The sequence below is a fragment of the Rhea pennata genome, chromosome Z (assembly GCF_028389875.1).
Source record: "Rhea pennata isolate bPtePen1 chromosome Z, bPtePen1.pri, whole genome shotgun sequence".
NCBI lineage: Eukaryota > Metazoa > Chordata > Aves > Rheiformes > Rheidae > Rhea > Rhea pennata.
In genome coordinates this window covers 63,971,922-63,993,872 of record NC_084702.1, presented here as the reverse complement: position 1 = coordinate 63,993,872, position 21,951 = coordinate 63,971,922, and the positions used below count along the sequence as shown (strand labels likewise).

Here is a 21,951-nt window from a genome sequence, read left to right as displayed (position 1 = left end):
GTCTTTAAAGTATTTTTCAAATCAGTTGGATCAAGAACATGGGGCAAGTGCTGACAGGTACACAGAAGGCAGAGATCTGAATAAAAGGTTGCCACTTTTGCAAAAATTGCCTGGAAATAATTTGTTTACCACTGGCAAATGGGAAGATTACATGTCACAAGTTTCTTCTTACCTCCCATTTTGTTGGTTTCTATTTAATGGTCAATGTTTAGACAACCTTGCAGGCACCCAACAGTGCCTGTCATTAGCTTTTTTATTTAATGGCAGTCAGTCCTTGTCTAAGAAGAGGTCAGCAGACTTGCTGGTACTTGCAGAACAAAGCAAAGAAAGATGGGTTTAGGTATTAAGAGTACTTTGAATACTGATCAGGCGAGTCTCTAAATACCTAGCAGCCCAGGACAGAATATTTGAACAGATGGCCACCGTGTAGGCGTACAACTGTGCACTGCAAGGGCGGTCGGTCCAGCACGTCGGCTGCTGCAGACTCAAAAGTAGCTCATGTTCCCTCTGTCAAGTGAGCCATGTCTGGCCCTGCCAGGGTTTGTAGGTTTATTAGAACCAACTGCAGAGAGATGATTGAGGACGCAAAGGGACAGAGCGTTCACTGCCTCTGGGACGGCTTCTCCGGTACTGTTTGTGACGCTGGCAGCGCTGCTCGCGTTCCCCCGCGGACTTCAAGATGTTTCCTGTGGTATTCTAGGAAACGGGCATCTGTGGCTGCGGCGCGTGGGAGTGTCGCACGGCGAACAGCGGGGCTAAGCTGGCAGCACGAGCACAGCTGTGCTCCGCTGCCTTGGAGAGAGGCGCAGAAGGAAGTGGTAGCTGGCACAGGGTCCCTTTCTAAATGGGAATTGGCTTAGATTTTTTTTTTTTTTCTCTTCTTCCTTAATTTGAGGGAGCGATGTCAGAACTTGAACAGTGGAGAGGAACAGATAGTGATAGGAAAAACTAAATGGGGAAAACCAGAGAATCGTTGGAGAGAGGTGAGGGGGGAAGAAGGGAAAGAACTTTCAGACTCCGTTTCCTTCCAAGGCCAGGGCTATGTCTCCATCTGTCTTTTGCCACTGGGCTGTTTCTCTCTTTCTCACTGTTTTTTTTTCTTTTTTTTCTTTTTTTTCCCTTCACAGTTAACAGCATTGAAAGCTTTGAAATAACTTTAAAAATGTATATATAATCAAATTCTTCTGTTTTGCTTGAACTATATGATAAAGAGGAGCTAGTTCCTAAATTTCATTGCTAATGAGTAAAAACAGTGAAATTAAATCTGAATTACTGATACATTGTTGCTTTCATAGAAACAGTAGCTCAGGACAATTAAAAAGAAAGATCATTTTAATCTTCTCAATGCTGTGCTTTTTTTTTTTCTCTCGAGTTCTAAAAGCTTCATTTCAATACAGGATAATTTTTTTAGGATACCTATGTTCTGTTTGATTTGCCTTTTAATAGAGCTTCACAGTTTTTGCTTTTTTTGTTTTTTTTTTTTTTTAACTTCTTTTTCAGTCAACTTTCCAGACATTACAACTTTCAGCAGAGGCAGAAATTGATACGCATAACCCTAAGCTATTTATAATTGGAGAGAATGCCCTAACTGTAAGTGATGGATAAGCAGATATTTAACTTCTCTATCTTTTAGTGTATTAAAATGATAATGTTTAATATTCAGTGTCACTGAGAAATATATAGCAAATTACACACTGATAACGTTTGAATGTGTTGAACTAACGTGTCACAGTTATATACAACCTCCTTTAAGATAATAAAATATTTTTATCTAAGTCCTGTATATACAACAACAGTTGGCTGAAATTAAATCTGCAGATCTCAAATAGATTGTAAAACTGAACAAAACTCAATTAAAATCTTCTGAAATTCACTTAACTTTCTCTTCTTAAAAAAAGATCAAAAATTAGACTTCTTTCTGCAAAAGAATTAAGTGCCCTAGGTAAATGAGCTCCAGTAAATACTTCAGCAAATCTGATTAATCATCTTATTTGTGGAAGTGTATTTGGTTTGATAGTTGTAAACAGATACTTGGCACAGCTGTCTGGCAAATGTACTTAATCTCATTGTAAAACATTGTGGAGTATTTTTGAATATGGAATGGCAGTAATATGGACAATATAGGGCAGGTAATCTCAGGAAAAGTTACTAAAGCACCACTTTGTTAGTTTGGAGTCCTTCTCCGAAGGATTCCATCAACTAAAATACAAACATAAATAGCACTCAAAAAATACTTTTCTACTATGATGCTACTGTAATCAAAAAAAATCCTTGTTCTCTTGAACAAGGCCTTGAACATTCTCAAATTCAATTTGCATAACAGCATTTAGATTATAGGAATATAATTAAGGCCTTTGAAGACCAAACTGCAACTTAGTAAGGGAGTCAAGTATCTGTAAGTATAGCATGGCTGTGGCATAGGCAATGGAAAATTCAATTAAATGTGTAAAAGAGAAATTACTGATTGACCTATCTCAAAGTAGAAATAAGGCCATAATTCAATACTTTTTTTACCATTATTTTCTCATGGGTCATTCCATTTTTGTAAAGAATCTCTAAATAGCCCATTTGTATTCAGAGAAATCTCCAATTCCTGAAGAAGTAAAGGGAATATATTTGAAATTCTGAAAAAAAATCCAATGATTTTGCAGAAGAATAACATGACCGTATTTGGAAGTGTGGTGAGAGCCCTGAGCTTTATGACATGACTTTATTCTACTAGGAGATGAAACTACTTTATACACCATTCAAATATTCTAAGTAATTCTACAGGCCTTTTAGGTAGCTTATGAACCATCTACTACTGGACATTATTCCACAGCTGTACCATGGTAGTGCCAATTTTTACAGTATTAGCAGTTCTGTTGGTGATTTCAGGAGAACTAGAATTAAACCTTTCAAATGACTGATTAAATTGACAGTTAACAAGTAAAAAGCAATTCTTTAATCAGCCATTGAAACATCTGCAGCTGGGACTTTTACAGTTCTGAGGCAGCAGTTGAGGAGACCCCAAAGATGTCTGCAGAGCTCATAAACAACAAAATGTATTTTGATAAAGTCTACAGACTGATTCTTCCGTGATAACCCTGTAAAAGCCCCGTAAATATTTGGAGTGTCACGGCAAATTTACCCCCTGGTGAAGGGCAGTGCATCACTGCACTCAGGGCAGATAGTTTCCTTTTGCACTTTGGCAATGGAGTCAGTACCCAGCACTGCATTTTCTTCTGGCCAGGGCAGAAATCATATCCACTCTTTGCCTCTTATAACTTTCTTGGGCAAAGGACAGTGCAGTAGCAGTTCTGGGTCTGCCTACTTGCAGTGTTCCAGACAATCAGCTGGAGTGGTAGCATTCATCCAGCCTGATACCTACATTAGTCATTCACATCTGAGTTAGCCCTCCTATAAACCCTAATCAGTAGAATCAGCAATAGGAAGCAATTCATCTCATCTTAAAGATGATGCTAAAAATAGGCAAGGGGAATTATGCTCTAAAAGTGTCTCTTCCTCTCTGCTGGAAGCCAGTGTCTATATTTATAGCATATATATAGATTGCATACATAGATACAGCATGTATAGATTATATAGATATAGTATTAGATGAGATGAATTACAGCCATGGGGTCTTACTGACCAGAGTTTGACTTTAAGGAAGACATTTGGTCATAACTATGTTAGGCATAGAATTACCTCTCAAATAATGCCACTTCACTGTTAATCTGATAGAAAAAATATTACTAGACAAGCTGCACACTCATATGATGTTGGCTCTTCTAATTTGGATGAGCTGTATTGCAGTGTAGCCAAATGAATTGATACTATCTTGTGATGCTATGTGGAGAAGCTGCTTAGATATTTTTGCGTAAGAGCTTTCAGATTTTTTTCCAAGTTAGAAAGCATTGCCAGCTGGAGGACAATATGTTAACCTGCTATAATCATCATTATGGCCATTTTATTAAAAAATACACAAAGCTTGCCTCTGTGAAATGAATACATATGGCCACACCTAGCACAACATTAGAGCCTTCCAGCAGAAACGACTTAAATCACTGAAATGTCAGTTCAGTGCAAATTTCCCAGAAAACTTGAGATTAAATTACACCAGACAAATGCACTGAGCAAGCAACCCTCTGAAAGTAAACCGACATGACTTCTTTTATCATGTTTCAGAAAGGAAAAATATCTTCATGCTAAATGAATGTTGTTCCACAATTAAATCCAAAGATTTGTCAGCTCCTAAGTTTTAGGCCAATATCTCCTTGAGCAGCTATGCTACATGTAACAATATTAGTTGGTCATACCCAGTGCAACTAGATAGAGTAACACCTGAAAACTAATTTCCAGGCACTATATTCTGTTAATGGGAGCTCTCTGGTATTGAATGTAGTTCTTCAGACCAGCAGGAAGCATAAGTGTGTTAGAAATATTTCTGTTTCACCCATACATCAAGCTGCAACTTCATGCAGTTATCTCAGGAGAACGCACATAAACATGAAGGGCAATGAGGACCTAACAAATTGCTAGTGCCTTTCCAAGAAGGTCAGAGGAGCAGGCAAGAGACAGAGGACCTGCCTGGCAGAAGGGCAGAAGTGTCAGTACCCACCATGAGCATACAATAGTGCGTGGACTCTGTGATTAGTTTGCCTTATCACAGCTGGCCACCACCGATAATAGACACTAACAGCAGTGAGTTGAAGTAGTTTTTCCCCAGCTGACATAGCGGAAGCCTGTTTTGAGCAGATAGTGGATCTGCATGATCTTGTTCACAGCCTGTAGTCTGTGTTTAAGCACATCCAGTTTATCTGGTGACAGCGTGTCTGTGCAGTATGGGGATAACGCCGAAAGAATTCCTTTTACTGAAGAGACAGAAAACTAATGGGAAGCTACTGCTTCTCTACCTGCGTATGGCCATTAGTGACGAGGGACTCTAATCCTTACAAGGCATTCTGTGTGCTACAGAGGTGCAAACGGGTACCTGTGAACACCAGTGGACGCTAGTGTAAGAGCTGCAACCTTTTTATCTGGAATGTGTACGGCCCAGCTATTCTTGATCAGTAAAGGATTTGGTTTACAAAACTTACTTTAAACACTATTAACATTAACCCATAACACACAAATCTTTCTGCTTTCAGATCCCGGTTACAATAATGAAGCCTGATGAGAAAGCTGAAATACCAGTTGGTGTTGTGATTGGCAGCATATTGGCTGGACTCTTTTTGCTGTTAGCATTGGTTGCTGTTTTATGGAAAGTAAGTTTATATTCTTGCAAAGAAAAAGCAGAAAATAATGTTTCCTCATAAATGCACTTGAGCTGTTTTCTTTGGAATCTTTCTCTAATGCTGAACAAAACTGCACATGCAGTTTAGTGGTAAAAATAATACTGTATTGGTACTACACCCTGGAGGCAGCATATAGATGTACTTTTAAAAATTCTGAGAGAGAATTTACTGAAATGAGTGGCCATAGATATTGGCACATGAAGGTGTTAAATGACTTGCCAATGGCTAAAAACACAGACAGTGGCATTTCTGTCTTCTGACGTTGCCTGCATACCTCCACAACTCACCAGCTGGACTCTGCACTCTCCCAGGCTGGGCAATAGAAATCACTGGGGGAGACCAAGGAGAGGGAAGATAAGCACTGAACAGACAAAAAAGAGAACAGAGAAAGGCTAAGGCAGTAAGTGGCTTAAAAGAATATCTGGTTTAATGGGAGGGAAAAATGTGTCTGTGTGCCAGGGCTTTGGTGTTTAAACACCCCCCTGGCACACCAAGACAGCCTGGAGAGGTCTTCAGGCTGCTGCATTTTGACAGAGAGAGAACTTCTGTTGTGGTATTTGGTTGTGCCAGGCAGTTTACATGCCAGCTCATTTCACTTTATTGAATTAAGAAAGTTCAACAAATTAAACACTGTGAGTACACACATGCACATTTGCATTTTCTATCACTATCCTGTTAGCTCAACTAAGGAATTGTAACTGTAAATGACTGAATAGATGGCTCTTGTAAATATCCTATTAAAATAGTATACTAACGGATAGCTAGTTTTAATATGACATGGTATGTTATTTTAAAACTTACAGCTTGGCTTCTTCAAGAGACAGTACGAAAAAATGACACAGGATATAGAAGATATTGATGAAATTACAGAACTCACAAAGGACAAGGACTGAAGGTACAGAGTGATGGCAATAAAGAGAGGACATCTGAGCTACCAACAGTAGTCATGATCCAATTAATTCTTCAGCAGGAGTGCCTTAAAGTTTAATAACATTTAAACATTTTTTTAATGAAACTGTCTTTTTTATAGATGAAAATATTTTACAAATTCTACTCTATTGTAAGAGTAACTGCAGGACAGTTTTTTTTTTTCGAAAATGATTTATAGTGCCTTTTCTTGTATATTTTTGCCTTTCAAACAAACTTAACCCTTAGAACTGGCAGGTCCGGAGTTTACAGTAACATATTGTGCCAGCAACCCTTCTCCTGATCCACTGCAGAGCGAAACAGAGCAATTTATTTCAGATTATTGTGGGAAGCATCAGTTCATAATTCAGTTGACAAGTACCATATGTGTAAAGGACATTTTCTATTAACTTGATGATGAATGTGTGGTGAATAGAGTTTCCAGCCTGGGAGAAGAAAATTCAATATATCATTGACTAGCTCCATCCTTATTGTTTTAGAGAAATGATTTGCACTAGCAAACCTTTGTCTTAACTAATCTATAAACTATAAAATGGGAACTGTGTATGAAGATGTCTATCCATGTGTAATAGGACAACCAGATGAGCATTTCGCTCCAGAAGACCACCATATTCCTTGCACTAAGGTCATAATTAAATTACTGAAGTATATTGTTTTTGGAAAATATTGTCAAATGATAAATGTAACTGCCTTCTGCATACTGTCTTTCTGAGAAGAAAATATGAATTTCACAACCACTTACAACATATTCTCTGCACTGTTATGACTGTTTTTCAAACATCATCTAGAGAAGCACTATCAGTACTGTTACATGGAGCTTTAAACTAGCAGTCCCTCTGACATCAGATTGGCTTTTGGCATAAATAGGGAAGAGAGACAAGATTTTGCCTTTAGTTTTGTACTGGAAGATTTTTGCAAGTATAAGTGCATGAAGTGAACTACAGGGGATGATGACCGAAAAAGTAAGCTGCTGTTAGGCCAGAGGAGAGTGAAGATCTATGCTCTATAAATTGTGTACTGCATTTCAGCATTTCAGTGCTCTCCAGAACAAAGCTCAGTATGACCTTCTTACCTGTTATATTGGGTCCCATGTCTCCATGTCTTTAAGATGCATACATTTTATACAGTAAAGTACTGTACTGCTCTGGATGGAGCTCTGTTAACTGCACAACACTTGGGTGACTTTGTGTTGGTTACTAACGCCTCAGATTCATCACATGCTATTATACTGCCTTTGTTGTAATGTAAGCTCAGGCTCAGGAAGGCCCTTGCTCTTAAGACAGGTAACAGTCTTAACAGAATTGGTCTTTTGTCTGCCTTTCACTCTCATGGCTGGCAGTAATAACCTGTTGTGAGAGAAGATGTGTGTGTTGTCTTTATGTAGGCTGATCACACTGAAAATTGATTCTGACTCCAAGGAGATTCACTTATTTGAATATGCCTGAGTTAGAACCTCAAGCCTTGCCTTCCCAAAGGTAGTTCTTCATCATGCTTAGGCACCTTTAAAATTATTTTTGAAGGGCTTTTCAGAAATGAGACTTGAGCATGCTTAGAAGTTTTATTCAATCATCTTCTTAATCAGTAATCAGTCAGGAGCCAACCACCTTTTTGGTAAACGATGGCTTCATTTACAGTGGCACCTGGACTGTGTTCAGTGTAATCTTACGTGTGTTTTGGATTTGTATCTATGAAATGTTATGTTTTAGTTTTTGAGGGTTTTTAAACATTCTGAAAAATGACCTGGATTCTGATCTTGTTTGTCTAACAAACAAGATGGTTCGCATCAGCTGAGTCTGTGGCCAAAACAATTATTTTAAAAAATAAAGAAATGTAGCAATTGTGTAAATTTCAATAATAAGCTCTTGATTTGTAGTTATCAACCCAGATAAGTGGGTTTTAGAGCAAGTGCTCTAAAAGTAAAGATAAAAAAAAATTGCTTGCCTCAATTCTTGCATAAACTTGAGGAGGAAAAAAGCAAAACCCTACACCCATATGTGTGGGAAGTTCCTCTATAACTAAGGTCATACACTCCAGGCCAGAGAGGGAATTTCACAGTGGAGCAAATGGTAGCATCTTTCATTTCTGGTGCTGCTTGCAAGGAAATGTAGATATTCAGCCAGATTTTCCTCGTCTGCCTCAAGTGGCAGGTATAAATCTGTATCCTACACCCAACTTTGGGGGAGAATTTAATAATTTATCAAGTAGACAGCAGTGATTAAATTCACTTGTCTTCGCTGGGTTTTATTTTGTCCCAGACAATAAAACTTTCCCTCTTGCCTGGAAACAATACTGTTCTCAAAATAAAGGGAAGGCACAGCACTGGGTAAGGTTTTGTATCCATCACCTAACCACTTAAGGTTAGTAGTTTTATTTGTTCTTTATGATTAATACTTAAATGGCAAATTCAGTTTTTGTAATGGGTGAGTTTATTGCACTTTCAAGTTGGCACAGCTGCAAATAATGCTGGAAATATGATGTATATTTTGTATTATGTTCAAGGTTTGTTTTTTTTAGTTTTACTTTTTTTAAAACAGCATGTTACAAATGAAATAATATTCTGAAATGTCAGGCTTCAGCATGTGCTTTTGTCTGTGCTTGCAGCAAGAGAAGTCAGGACTACCTTCAAGCTCAAGTTATAAATAGATCTGATTCTAGTCTTGAATCTAGCTGCAGACTTCTTGAAGTACTAGAATCAAGTCCTAACTCAGAGTTAGTTTCATATGAGACTATGTAGATTTGGGGTGTACAAAAGAGTTTATAATCAAACAGAGTTCTGAAAGCTAGTGTGTAAGCTCCACGGGAGCAGGGACTCTCTGTTTAGTGCCTGCCTGAGGGCCTAACAGCGTTACTATAATAAAAACGAGAATACTGCTGAACATAGAGTCATTTATTTTTGAACAGCTCTTCGATGGAAAGAAATGGTACTGAAAAAGCACAACATAAAATGGCGCCAAATATGCTTTTGTTCCACTAGCACACACTGAATACTTTAAGATGACGACTCTGCTAGGTTTAGAAAGAAGCTGCATTTAAATTTTTGTAGGTTAGCGTCATGAGTGTAACACCAATAATAAGTTATATTGTAATATAAGTAAGTCAGTTCACATTAGTGCAGAATACCTGTATGTGGATAGCTCTGAGTTCAAACACATCGATGATAAAACCACACTAGGCCCAGGCCTTTATATAATCGCATGTGGTTATCTCACTTCCCTTGCATCTATTCTGCCAGCCCCATGCCCTCTGCTCAAATAGTTTGTTATATACAGAATTGCTCAATAGTAGCATCTCCTGGCAACAACTCTGGCTATTTCCTACCACATGATGAAAAAGCAGAATGCAGCAGTGCCAAGGGAGATGGGTGGGAAAGGAGGGGAGGGAGGAATTTGGCTATGACTGGGAAGACAACAGACAGTCATGACAGTACCACCTGAAAACTAGACACTTTTGTGGAGATTACTTTTTTCCCTCTTAACTCCTCCATACTTTATTAGTGGTAGATAAACTTTCCAACTTGAAACTTTAATGTTTCCATAATACAGATGACCCTGCTCTTAAGGCACAAAATTCTATCTTTCAGCAAGATTAAGCCTTTTGCAGAATTGAGAACCAGTTGCCTTATATAAGGACTTGTCTGCATTACACCCCAGCTTTGGATATGACAGAGTAACAAAAGCTTGCTCACATTCTTCAAGTAACTCCACAGGACAACACTTACTTACTGGAACAGCTTAAAATTGAGTTTTCTTTTTTTATTTTTTTTTTTGAAGGTTTAGCATCTGTTTTCATTACACTTTGTTTATAGTTAGTTTTACTAGTTCTTCTTCCTTATGTTTTTGACAGGACAGACGAGTACATTAAACAAATGTTTCTGTGAAGCTACAAATTCCCTGAACAGCTATAGGAAAAATGAGCTGAAAGAAAATCCAGGAGTAGACTAATTTAGAATTGAGTAATTTAACGGCTTCATTACTGAGAGCAACAGTGACAGTTCCGTGAGTTACAGTAGAAGTGAGTGCCTGCATCTCCCAGCATACCCCAAATCCAGGCAAACAGGCTGGACCACTCAGGAGACCTGTGCAGCAGGAGCTCCCTGCCCGGCACAGTTGTCTCTCTACTGCCATCTCCTGGGTAGGCTCCTTATAACACAGCCCCCCCCCCCTCCCCCCCCGAAATGTATTTCGGGGCTTCCATCAGTTAATCCATACTCTTCCATCACTTAATGCTTTCATACTATGTGTCAGTCTGAACCCCTTTTAAGAACAAAACGAAATATTATGAAGCAGGAAATTCAGACTTAGGCAATGTTAATATGTGGACATTCTGCCAGCCAAAGCGACAGTCTGTATCCAAATACTGCCTGTCAACATCAAGTCATTTGCTCAAAAGGACAAATTCTAGCATTGCAGACATCCACTTCCATCCCTGCCATACACTTTGGCTTGCCTATCTCTACACAAATCACACATCTACGCTCTGTCTTCAGTGGCTGTTCCCAGTGACTCCTACTTCCACTTGGAGCTGCTGGCTCTGCAGCTTGCTGTCACACAGCTGGAAGAGCCTTATATGGGTGGGATTATGCTCCTCTATAGCCAAAAGAAAGAAACTGCTAGACATATCCCAGAAATCTAGGGCTGCACTTTATATTGCTCCTCAGCTGCCCATCAGGCAGCTTACAGACCTTGTCAGAACACAAGATACTTTTTGACCAGCAGCCTAGTTTTGTGTGTGTGTGTGAAAACCAGGACATGTTCAACCACATCCTTCCCTGACACACAGTGAGAAGCAGCTGGGGTTCATCCCCCAGCCTGGAAATTTGGAAGCACTTTTGGGTCACTCCAGGCATAGCCTTAGGCAGCTATCTTAGGACAGAATAATTTGCCTTTTCTTAAGATAACATTTGCCCAGCAGAGCACAGAGCCCTACAGAAGGCTCAACAACTAGCTCAGAGTCTGTACTTAAATTTCTGAGATACACATTTTACCTCTAATTATGCTCATCATCCCTCCGAGGGGGCTCTTCCATTTCTCTTTCAGATGCCAGCTGAAGAACCCAAAGTTACACAATCCTGATACATCATTGTTCCAGAACAAAGCAGTACTTGCCTCATGCACAGCTAGGGACACAAAATGACATTTCATTGTTTTGACCATGGCAGTGTACACATATTGTAACACTCAGTTGTGACTCAGTACAACATCTCTTCCATTCATTGTTCCTGGTCACAGTGGGGAAGTACACTATTATTCCTTCTCTTTTTTTTCTGCACCCTCCTTCCCAGCTGCATTGCTGATGGGGAAGGTGCATTTAAGGTCACCCTGGATAAATCTTCTACAAGACTGCAGCACTAGACAAGCATTAGTGAAAGACAGGAATTGCCTCTGAATCTGAAGTCCCACGCATGATTTAGCTGTTCTAAATACCACTGTTTTTCTGTATTAAAGCACAGCACTAGCTTACAAGCACTGCATAGGTTTTACTTCATTTACAAAGCATCCACGACAAGGCAAATTAGACATATATTTGTTTGGAATTAGCACACTCATTAGCTGCATGGTAACAGTAAACAAGTTAATGTAGAAAAATGAATGCCAAAAACAGGAAACAGTCTGTATTAGTTACTTTAACAAAAAGAATTAGTAGGTTGAGGAAGTGATCTGTAATCAGGATTCTGTACAATTCCCAGAAAAAATGACATACAAATAGCGGAGGGCTTCTCTCCAACATCCAAAGCAAATGAAAATTCAACCTTGAACTTGCTCAGCTCTGCCTAGATAATAAGGCCCACATGGTTTGGAGGCTACGTATGTGTGTGCACGCAAGGAACAGCTGTCCTGCAGAGGAGCTATCTCTCACTTCCATTGAGGGACAGTACACAAGGTAAGAAGCACAGTTTAACCATACTCCTGCCTAAAGTTTTGTATTTCACTAGGATTTAATTAATCCAGATAAAACAGACATCACTACATATTAGAACTCACAGATAACACTGGGGAGAGTAGATATCATTGCCTATTTTTCAAGTTTTATTTTGTGCAGCAAACAGCTGTTTGTAGATTTTCACTACAGACACAATTAAATAGATTATACAGCTAAAGCCCAAGTGTTGTATGATGTAATAATATATGAGCTTGAGCAAATCATTTTATTTCTCCTTACCTCTTTCATTTGCCATCCTTTATATCTATCTTGTCTACATTGGTAATAATTATTAGGTAAAAACTGCCTCTCAACATTAATAAAAATGCTGTACACAATGGGGCTTTGAGCATCCAAACACTATCATGGCACAGAATAATACTATGAAGAAATGATCTTTCTTTGGTAAGCAGCTGATTTTCAATGGAAGTCCATGCTTACTTCCTCTTTAGGTAGGTTTCATAATAGTAACAAAACTGTACTAGAAGTTTAAAATGTGAATATAAACTGTAAGAAGTATACTAGATTTCATTGTCCTTTGAAGAACCAATACATTCTGATGACTTTAAATGCTAACCCATCTAAAGTCAAACTACTAAAGCCATTTATTCTTAGAGTTGCCTCTTTGTAAAAGAAGCTGGCTTTCTTCTGCCACACCATAGAATTACATAGTTACAAAAGCTCCTTGAAAATTAATCCTATCTAGACATCACTATGATGTAGTTAAGGGTTTGCGTGCTAATGCTAACACAAGTTTGTTGCTGGTGGAGTATTAGATCTAACTTTGAGACAAGGTTTGTCCATATTTTTTTAATGTAATGGACTTGTAATATCAGCTGCACAGTAAAAATATTTCTGTGAGACACAGCTACCAGAAAGTAATCACTACTGAAAAATTAATAACTCTGGGGTATAGTTTATATTTTCTCCTCTGTCGGTATCAAAATGTTTAATCTACTTCAAGTAGCTTTCATGTTACAACAATGTCAAAATAGCGTTAAGCTTGCAAAATGATTCTGCATTCATACAAAATTAAACTCAGGAATATTTTTAAGGTTAAAAAAAAAAGCATAATTGTCCTGTTATGACCTCCCATCCCATACAGACAATGAACACAGATTATCAACATAAAGGCATTAAAGCAGTATATATAACACAGAGGAATCAAACTCTTGCAATCAGGAATTTTAGAGACGATTGTTTTAAAAAATGACTCTAGATGAAAAAGTATAAAGAGATGATTTTAAAGGAAAATCAAGACCACTTAAGAACCCTATCAGTCATTCATTTAATTCAGTCCTAATTAAATTATTCAGACTGAAATATCTATTACAACTTGTCTAAAAACATACAGATTCTCTGTAACATATATAGATTCAAAGTTAAACCAGCATTTTAGGAAGTCTTAGGAACAGTAAGATTTTATTTTTAAAAGAGTACAGTTATTTTTTTGAATTTACCCAAAAGCATTCCTTGTTTTCTTTCCAAGAATATTCGTCCTCATAAATCTCCTGCAAACATAAACAAAGAATGGGAAATACTGTGGGAGTCTGCTTCATACATAGCCGCAAGCCAGGCCAAACAACTCAACAGCCACCCGGCTATTATTTACTGATCACATCAGGAATACACAGCAATAAGCTGGCAAAAAGAAAGCAGAGAAGGCAGCATCCTTAGAACATATGGCCTTCCATGTGGGCAGCCACTGAACCTTGGGCTGAATGCAGCCTGAACGCCAATAACTTCAGGATGGCCCACCTATGTAAAAGCCACTTCAGGAAAGATCTAGAAGAAAGGATGCAAAAGCCAAGAAGCATATAGCATTCATGTCTGAAACAAACATTTTGTGTGATGCAGTGCTACTCTAACATCTTTTGTAGAAATAAGTGTACATAAAATGTTGATGCTGAAAAAAATGACATCAACGCTCAAAATACAGTAAGTATGACACATTTGGGACTAGTAGATTAGTTACTACCCAGCAGTTAACAGTCCCAAATTCAGCAGGGCTTTGAACCCTGGATTATTATTTCTGAGACCACAGAACCCCGTTCTCCTGAAATAGGTATCGGAAAAGAAAACATTTTGCACCAAGCAGTACTTCAGAGAACAACCCTGTTACCATATGCCAGGATTTCCCGTGGAGAGAAGGCAGAGGTAATGCTCGTTACTTGCACACAACACTGTGGTTATGCAATAAGGCTCTTTCCAGACTCAGGCTGGTCTCTCCACACATTGCTGGGTGCCCGTACTAGCTCTGGGACCTCTGCACATTCCTTCATTATGTGCTGTTGCTGTGCTTATGTGCACTGTTGCTTAATGCTCTGTGCCTACTTAAGGTTACAGGGATGAGGGGAAAACAGAAAGACCGGAGCTGCCACTTTCACTTGTAAACTGCAACATCATTCAAAGCAAAGCTGACTCAAGGCTTTTTCAGATGCCTACGCAGGGTAACTCTTCTTAAGGGTAAGAGGAGCTGGGATATATAGGCAAGGGAGGGCCTTCTGGGTGTCCTCCTGCCACCAATGGGCCTGGTAGCAGTAAGCGGAACAACCACTAGTGCTAGAAAAAGGTGTCTCCCCAGCAGCAACTGCTGCCCATCGTGCTTCAGCCCCTTCCCTAAGAACAATAGCAGCCTCCAGCCCAGCTGTTTAAGAGTCTGGAACAATCCTAGAACGAACTTGGCCCAAATGTACCTTTTTCCATATTGGGACGGATGCTTTTAAGGTGTTGATGCAGTACCTCACAGCTTCAAGGGATTCTGCTCTGTGTGGAGAGGAGACCGCAATAATTACACTTGCTTCAGTTATTGGAACCAAGCTACGGAGAAAAAGAAACAACAGCACTTTTAGTTGCTCTTGATGGTAAGCATTAGCTAAAAGTTGTGGCCGTGTCACGTCAATATTCTGGCCACTCACTCTCCTGACTCATTCATACTGAGCAAGTGTTAGGCCATGTCCAAAAGATTATACACTTTCAAAAGGAAAGAAAACCACAACCAAAATTAATACCAGATGGGAGAATTCCATGCTTTAGAATAAATAAACCCACCAGCCATAGTCTTTTTTCTTTTCTTTCTTTCTTTATAAAGTTTATGGAATTAGAGGGGGAAACTGCTAACTTATAAAAATGCATAGGATACTCACTGGAAGCTGGTTGATTAATAGTAACAAGACAGGAATGGCCAGTACTTACCTGAAAGGCTGAGAAATCATCTCAGTTTGGAAACAAATATGTGAAAAAAAGAAATAAAGCACCTCAGATTATAAGGATTTTGCACAAAAAAATAATTTTTGACAAATTCCAATTTCAAAATTATAAAGTTTTTCATTTGGCACGCTATATGTACCAAAATGAGTTAAGAGGTAGCACAGGGTTTGTCTTACTCTTCACAATGGCAGTATTCCCAAAAGCTGCTTCCCAGCCTTTGTGATCACCTCCTAAGTTACTCCTGGTGAGAGTAAAACAAGTTGGCACTTGCAACACACACCCCAAGCCCTGCTAATTTCACTGAGAAATCTGATGAACAGAAAAATCTCAGGAATATGTCAGAGACTAGCATTCCATGTTTTAAACCCAACAAAAGATGGACCTCCAAGATTCAGAGACTGGAAGTTTTCCTACCAGCATGGTTAGCAATTCCCATTCCCACCCCCTTATTCATAGGAAGCTTTTAGGCTTCCTGTGGCATAATTTGACTTAAATTTGACAAAAATAAACTGACATTCTAAAGCACTTCAAGAGAAAAGAGAAGACACAAAAAAAGAAGTGCCTTAAAAAAAACAACCTTGCCCTTCCCTGCAAGGAAATCACCAGCCCTTCTCCTCACTTTCAAACCAGCACATCAGTATCAAAGTTCAAGTAGGCTTAACCCAGATTCCAGCAAACATTACCAGTATACACTTTTTGAAAAGCCAAAAACTAGATTTCTGAAACTTAGTTGTGCAGTGAGAGGTTGATCCTGCAGCAAGCTTTGCTGCATTACAGATTATATAGACTCCTGCACATCCTGCAGGTACGTAAGCACAGCCAAGCACCAGCCAAGGATTAACATTCAACTTTTAGAAGGATGGGGTCTGACCATACATACCCAAGTCTATGGTGTACTGCAATGTGTTTGACTGATGGCCATTTCTTTCTAACATCTGTGCAGATTTTCTTTATTTCAGTCTCTGCCATTGAAGTATATGCTTCATACTCTAAATGAATCACCTTTTTCCCTTCAAAATTATTTCTTGTAGTACCTAAACACAAATAAGTTATCAACTAAAAGCACCAATATATACTGAGTAAAATCTAGGATCTCCCATCATGGCCAAGGTCAGCACTGTGAAAACACACTGCCCTCCCCTCATCTTGGCTGTGTAAGAAGATTCTTCACACAAGAGAAATCTTTAACATTCCAGCCAGAATTTAGTCCACAGATTGTGCAAGTCTGCAATCAACAATGCCTAAAGCTAGGATATCTTTTGAGGTAACCAATAAGGTGCTATTATCGTATTTGCCCATGCAACATTTAAGTGTATTTGGGAGCCCAGTGCACTCAGGTTTGAGCACAAACGGGTTTGAGTATCTATACCACGTACATTAAGCAAGAGGATAAAGTGATTAGCCTTGACCTTCCCCAGAGCATTGGTTTGCTTTCAACCAAGATCTAAGCAGTAGCAGCTTCCATACAGGTGAGCACATGTGGTTTGCATAGCCACAGCTACCCACTTCCCACCTAGAATGAGAGTGGGAAAGGGAAGGGGGAGTAACTCCAAGCAGTACTCTGTTCCAGAGCTGCTGTTCTGCTGAACCAGGATAGCAACATCAGCAGGGAAGCTCCTCACCACTCTGTCCCAATGCAACTTTAAGAGTTGCCACAGTTCTAAATAATTTAGAGTGAATTTTCTACATGTCCTGGGTTCACTCCAGAAATGCATTTATTTGAAAAGCACAAGTTTGGGGTGTGCATTAATCTGAGTTTATTAGACAATTAACACACCCAGAGATCCAGCTTAGAGATATTAAACTCACCAACGAACAGAGACACTGCCCCACAGTATGGCGAAATGACCAGCTCTGACACTTCATCTACAGACAGCTTTCCAGACTTGAGCTTGATAAAATCTTTTGGCACGTCTTCACTTTCATCCATAGCTCACTAGAAGAGCTGAAATCAAACAGATTCTGATGCTCTTTTTGGCAATACTAGCATATGCCAGTTGCTTTTATCCAGTACTGATGCCCCAATTTATTCAGAAAACATGCACCATCTACTCACTCACCATAAAAGACCAGTCTCCATGTCAAAATCACTTCCTAACAGACATGCTGAGAGAGTATTAACTGCAAATCTCAAGGGATACCTTTTTATTTTTTAATGTGTATGGGTTCCCTTCTGGCAGGAAAGTCTGGTCAAATAGAACTAAACTAAGTCCAACACCTCAATTTAACAGTACAATCAAGTACTGTAGACCATTTTGCTAGCGGATCTGTAAGACTGTCAGCCTCTTCTGCATTTTATCCTGAAATCAAATACAGTTTACAACAGAGATTTCTAATAAAGAGAACTCTTGGGTTCTAATTCTAAGCTTTAATATACTTTTCAGGACTTTCAAACCCCTATCCTATCAACCTGTTTCAGTAAAACAGGAGCCTCTTCTAGTTTCTCTGTGTAGAGACTAATTATCAATCCATCTAAGAATGAAGAGCAAAAGAAGCATTCAGGGCAGCAGCAACGAAACTAAGTGAAATAAATTCACTGGACTAGCACTTCAAAGCATGCAGAGAAAAAAAAATCTTCTAAGAACATTTGTCTCTTTGAGAGCAACAAACAAAAAATTTTTAAGCAGCAGACAATTCTTCTCTAATATCTTTTCTCTAAACAATTAGCAGCAGATTTTTCATTATTATCTTACTTAGGCAAGCTGGATGTCTACAGCCAGAAACTACTACTAAATTATAATAAGACCTAAAACCAAAATCAAAACAATGCCTGACCTCTCTGGCAATTTTCTTCCATTTACTGCATATGTGTTAATCATTTATTTGTGCAGCAGCTTATAGTTTCTGGTCAGCACTGATTCTGTCCAGCAGGGAAACACACGTTAAACTCTCTCAAAAGAGTAGGGGTAAGAGGGGGAAATGCACGTCACATCTCTGGACCTAAACAAAAAAAAGGAAGATTACATAGAATCTATGAAATATTTCAACACACGATGATCCTCCATAGAAAACCAAGCAAGAAGTGATACCTGCAAAAGAGGATTTGGACAGATTCAGCCTCCACTAATTGGTGGGATGATGGCAATCTCGTCTCCTGGGTGCAGGACCAGGAGCTGATCTCCAAGAAGCACGTACTCCTGCTGAACAGCAAAAACCACTTGATCCCGGATGACAGCAAGCCTGAGGGGGATTGGCAAAAGCACAAATAGGTTTCTAAATAGAGTATTTGCATTTAACCATGAGATTTCTTTAAACAAAAATCTGGTGCACAGCCTAGGGTAGCTGAAGTCAATAATACTAAGACTTACACAACTCTGCTTCCAGTATACTTCTAAAACACCATACATAACAAACCCTCACCTCTTCCTCTTGGATTTTATTGTTGCAGGTAAGAAGGAACCAAAAGTTTTAGAAGTCAGGAATTAAGTTTGTCACAAGCATTTATAAACAACATCAAAACTGACTGAGGTATGCAAGATCCACTTCAGAAGCTTCTAACAAATCAGTAAGTAATTCAAGATGATACCAACTATCTGATTTGGGTTTAGAAGAAGATGTGTCCCCTGATTCAGTCTGGCGGGACAAAATGGTAATTTTCTTCCAAAGCAAGAAGTGATGTGGGAAGCTGTTCCTAAGATCTCATGGAGATTCAGTGTCTGTGAGTTGCTGTTCTTGTGCAACCTCACAGTTTATGAGGCTTTTGGTGTTTTGTACTTACAGATCTGAAATCTACTATTGATAAGGAATGGCAAAATGGATGAGAAAAAAGATACAGTGTTTTCTGGCATATGGATATGTAAAGCAGATTTTCTGTGTATTTGCTTCGTCCTCACCTCTTTGAGATATTGATGTGACAGGCCAAAGTTCTGGACACCATGAGATGGGGAGTCTCTTTCACAACTAAGTTCAGTGATATACTGGTTATGAGGACACCACTGGTAAGACAGAAATGAATGCCAACACTTTAAAAGATGCAGGCATCTAGTTATATTATTTAAGAGTACAGAATGTAGCACAGACTGCAGAGAACTGTATTGCCTAGAAATGAGCAGGCATGCCAAAAGGGCCTGCACAAAAATCATCTTATTTCCTACCAGCCAGATAGACAAGGCAGACAAGGCACAGGCCGAGACAAACACAGTAGCACTGATTCAGAGGACAGTCTGAAAGGAGGGACTGTAAGAGCAAGTCGGTGAAGAACTTAGCACAACTATGGAACTAAAGTGCTCATCAGAAGCATGGCTTCTAATTAGTGTCACTTCCAAGTTAATTCATTGGGAAAATGGGTGGAACAGAAGAGCATTGTCAAGTATGCTCAAGCTGCAGTCTGAATATCCATTAGCAATGTGAATAGAAGTCTGTGGTCAATGCCCTACTATTATGCTGAGTTTTTCCAGAAAAACTAGGAACAGAAGCATTTCCAAGAAGGCCTCTGTGAAGTAACTGCACATGCAAAATGTACTGCTCCAAGTCCTCATTCATAAAAGGATGAACTTGGCAAACTACAGCCAACTGAACAAAGGCGCTTCTGACACCAACTGGAGTAGTAATGTAGGCTGCAAAGTAAAATACACTCCTTCCTTACTGCCTCTTCTCCCCAGACACACTGATTCTGTGTGAAGAAAAGGCCCCGGTATAGTGTTTGTTTAGACTTCTCACTAAAAAACTGCTACCACTGCTAAACATAAACAGTTTTGTTTTTTTTCCATAACCATTGACAGTACATCCAATGAAGAAGGGTGGTGCTGAAAGGAGGACTTTGGCTCCTAAATCCAAAGTTATAGAAACTTGGTGCACTCAGCACTTAACCTGAGGGCCTTAACCTCTATTCTGACCTTTCTTTCTTTCTTTTTTTTTTTTTTTTTTTTTTTTTTTTTTTTTTTTTTTTTTTAAACCAGGCTGTGCAGAGAGGTTGTGGAGTCTCTATCCTTGAAAATACTCAAAAGTTGGACATGGTCCTGGGCAACCTGCTCTAAGTGCTCTGCTTGAGGAGGGTGGTTGGACCAGATGATCTCAAGATCCTTTCCAACCTCAACTGTTCTGTGATTCTGTACATCAAATTCACTATTGACAGGACTGGGTATATTACCTCAGCCTTAACCTGAAATAGAAACTCCTCAGCTGACATGCCACAAAAGTTCTGGTACAGCAAGCAATCTTACAGCACACCTAATATTCTTTCAGGACCTGACTCCCTATGAAATGCAACAAAGACTTCTTTCTTTCAAAGCAGAGGAGGCTGAAAGTGGCTGTGCCTATTTCTTATGTAAGGGCTGAGCTGCTGGAAGTCTGTGGCAGAGCTCAGGTTCCCTTCTTTACCTGCCTTCCAGAGACTACCATAAACTCAGGGCTAAGTAGGCAGAGAGAGAGGAAAAAGTGATTAAAAACACCTGCTCTTTTTCAAAAATTTCTTCTTCATTGCTCCGACTGTGCAGGATTGCTTTTGGAGAACATTTCACTTTCTGAATAGATACACGCACAGGTTAGGTACTCTAGTGTCACCAGCAAAGCTGCTTCCAGAGGGGCCCTCTTGGACGATAGGTCACATATCTAACTTAAACACAGCTTTTTGGAACATTCACTGGATCTGTACTTCTCTAGTGTAGAGCTACAGAATTTGCAATTTGTCAAAAAACATGCATATTACAAGAACAACATAATCTCTTTTTATGATACCAAAACATTGACACGTTGTATTTTTTATGTACTTTACATAAACTGGTAAACTGCACAGCACGCCGGCAGCAATCTCCCCAAATACCTTGGATGAATCTTAACAATTTCTTCCCAGAGCTGCAGCGAGGTTATCTGCCGCGGTACAGAAATGGTCTCAGAGCGGAGCCCTGCCAGCTCAGCGCTCCTGGCAAAATACAGCACCGCCACCTGTTCGGGGAAAACACGCGCTTTCAGGCTCCGCGCCTGCACACGCACACGCGCGAGCCTTCCTGCGCGGCTTCTGCTCTGGTCGCCAGACGGGAAGGAAAGCAGGAAAGGAAGGATTTTTTGAAAATACTCGCGGACGCGTGCCTGGCTGCAGGCCGCGCACGCAGCCGCTGCGCGGCTCCTCCGCCGCCGCCCGCCCGGCGCTGAGGGTCCCCGCGGCCGCCGGAGGCCGCGAGCGCCGGGGCCCGCGGCCCTGCCACCGGGCCGGGGCAGCGGCACCTACCTGGCAGCGCATGGAGCCGCCGTCCCGGGCGGGCGAGCGGGCCAGCAGCAGCGGCGGCGGCGCCTGCGCCTGGCCGCGCGGCGCCGGGCCTGGCCCGCCCCCTGCGGCCTAGGCCGCGCGGCGGCGCGGGCACTGCGGGCCGTTAGGCTGCGCCCGGGCCGGGGCCGGGGCCGGGGCCGGGGCCGGGGCCGGGGCCGGGGCGGAGGCGGCGCGGGGCGCTAGGCCGGGCCGGGCCGGGCCGGGCCGTGCCGGGGGCGGCGCGGCGCGGCCCCGCTGCGCTGCGGCGCAGGGACTGTCGGCCGCGGCGTCCAACGCGAGTGGGAGCCGAAGCCAGACACGGGGCTGGGGCGCCCTGAGGAGGGGGCTGTGGGGGGTCCCCCCGTGGCCTCGGGCTCACTGTGAAACGTGGCCTGTGGTTTTAGGGAACACCACCTTGAAAAGGCAGATTTTCAA

The 21,951-nt window shown here is 40.6% G+C and overlaps 3 protein-coding genes across 4 annotated transcripts in view; 1 reads left to right on the top strand and 2 right to left on the bottom strand.

Annotated features, from left to right (window-relative positions):
- ITGA2 (integrin subunit alpha 2) overlaps positions 1-9,079 on the top strand; it is a 52,240-nt gene extending 43,161 nt beyond the window's left edge. The window contains exons 27-30 of the mRNA XM_062599059.1: positions 1,501-1,590; positions 5,130-5,246; positions 6,080-6,171; positions 6,432-9,079. Coding sequence (XP_062455043.1) covers positions 1,501-1,590; positions 5,130-5,246; positions 6,080-6,169 — 297 coding nt within the window. The 3' untranslated portion in view covers positions 6,170-6,171; positions 6,432-9,079. The remainder of the gene's footprint in view (positions 1-1,500; positions 1,591-5,129; positions 5,247-6,079; positions 6,172-6,431) is intronic.
- On the bottom strand, positions 9,070-18,451 carry LOC134153164 (molybdopterin synthase catalytic subunit). Of its 2 annotated transcripts, none has more exons than XM_062599061.1 (5): positions 18,362-18,451; positions 17,142-17,277; positions 16,213-16,366; positions 14,819-14,942; positions 9,070-13,633 (listed from the first exon to the last, which is right to left on the bottom strand). In XM_062599061.1, exons 2-5 carry the CDS (start codon positions 17,260-17,262, stop codon positions 13,565-13,567), a joined length of 468 nt encoding a protein of 155 aa, XP_062455045.1. In that variant the 5' UTR covers positions 17,263-17,277; positions 18,362-18,451; the 3' UTR covers positions 9,070-13,564. The 2 variants fall into 2 exon arrangements, with proteins under 2 accessions (XP_062455045.1, XP_062455044.1); XM_062599060.1 differs by lacking the exon at positions 18,362-18,451 and adding an exon at positions 18,108-18,198.
- MOCS2 (molybdenum cofactor synthesis 2) lies at positions 18,386-21,597 on the bottom strand. Its single transcript, XM_062599062.1, has 3 exons — positions 21,499-21,597; positions 21,094-21,215; positions 18,386-18,512 (listed from the first exon to the last, which is right to left on the bottom strand). Exons 1-3 carry the CDS (start codon positions 21,508-21,510, stop codon positions 18,386-18,388), a joined length of 261 nt encoding a protein of 86 aa, XP_062455046.1. The 5' UTR covers positions 21,511-21,597.
- Positions 21,598-21,951: the final 354 nt, after the last annotated feature.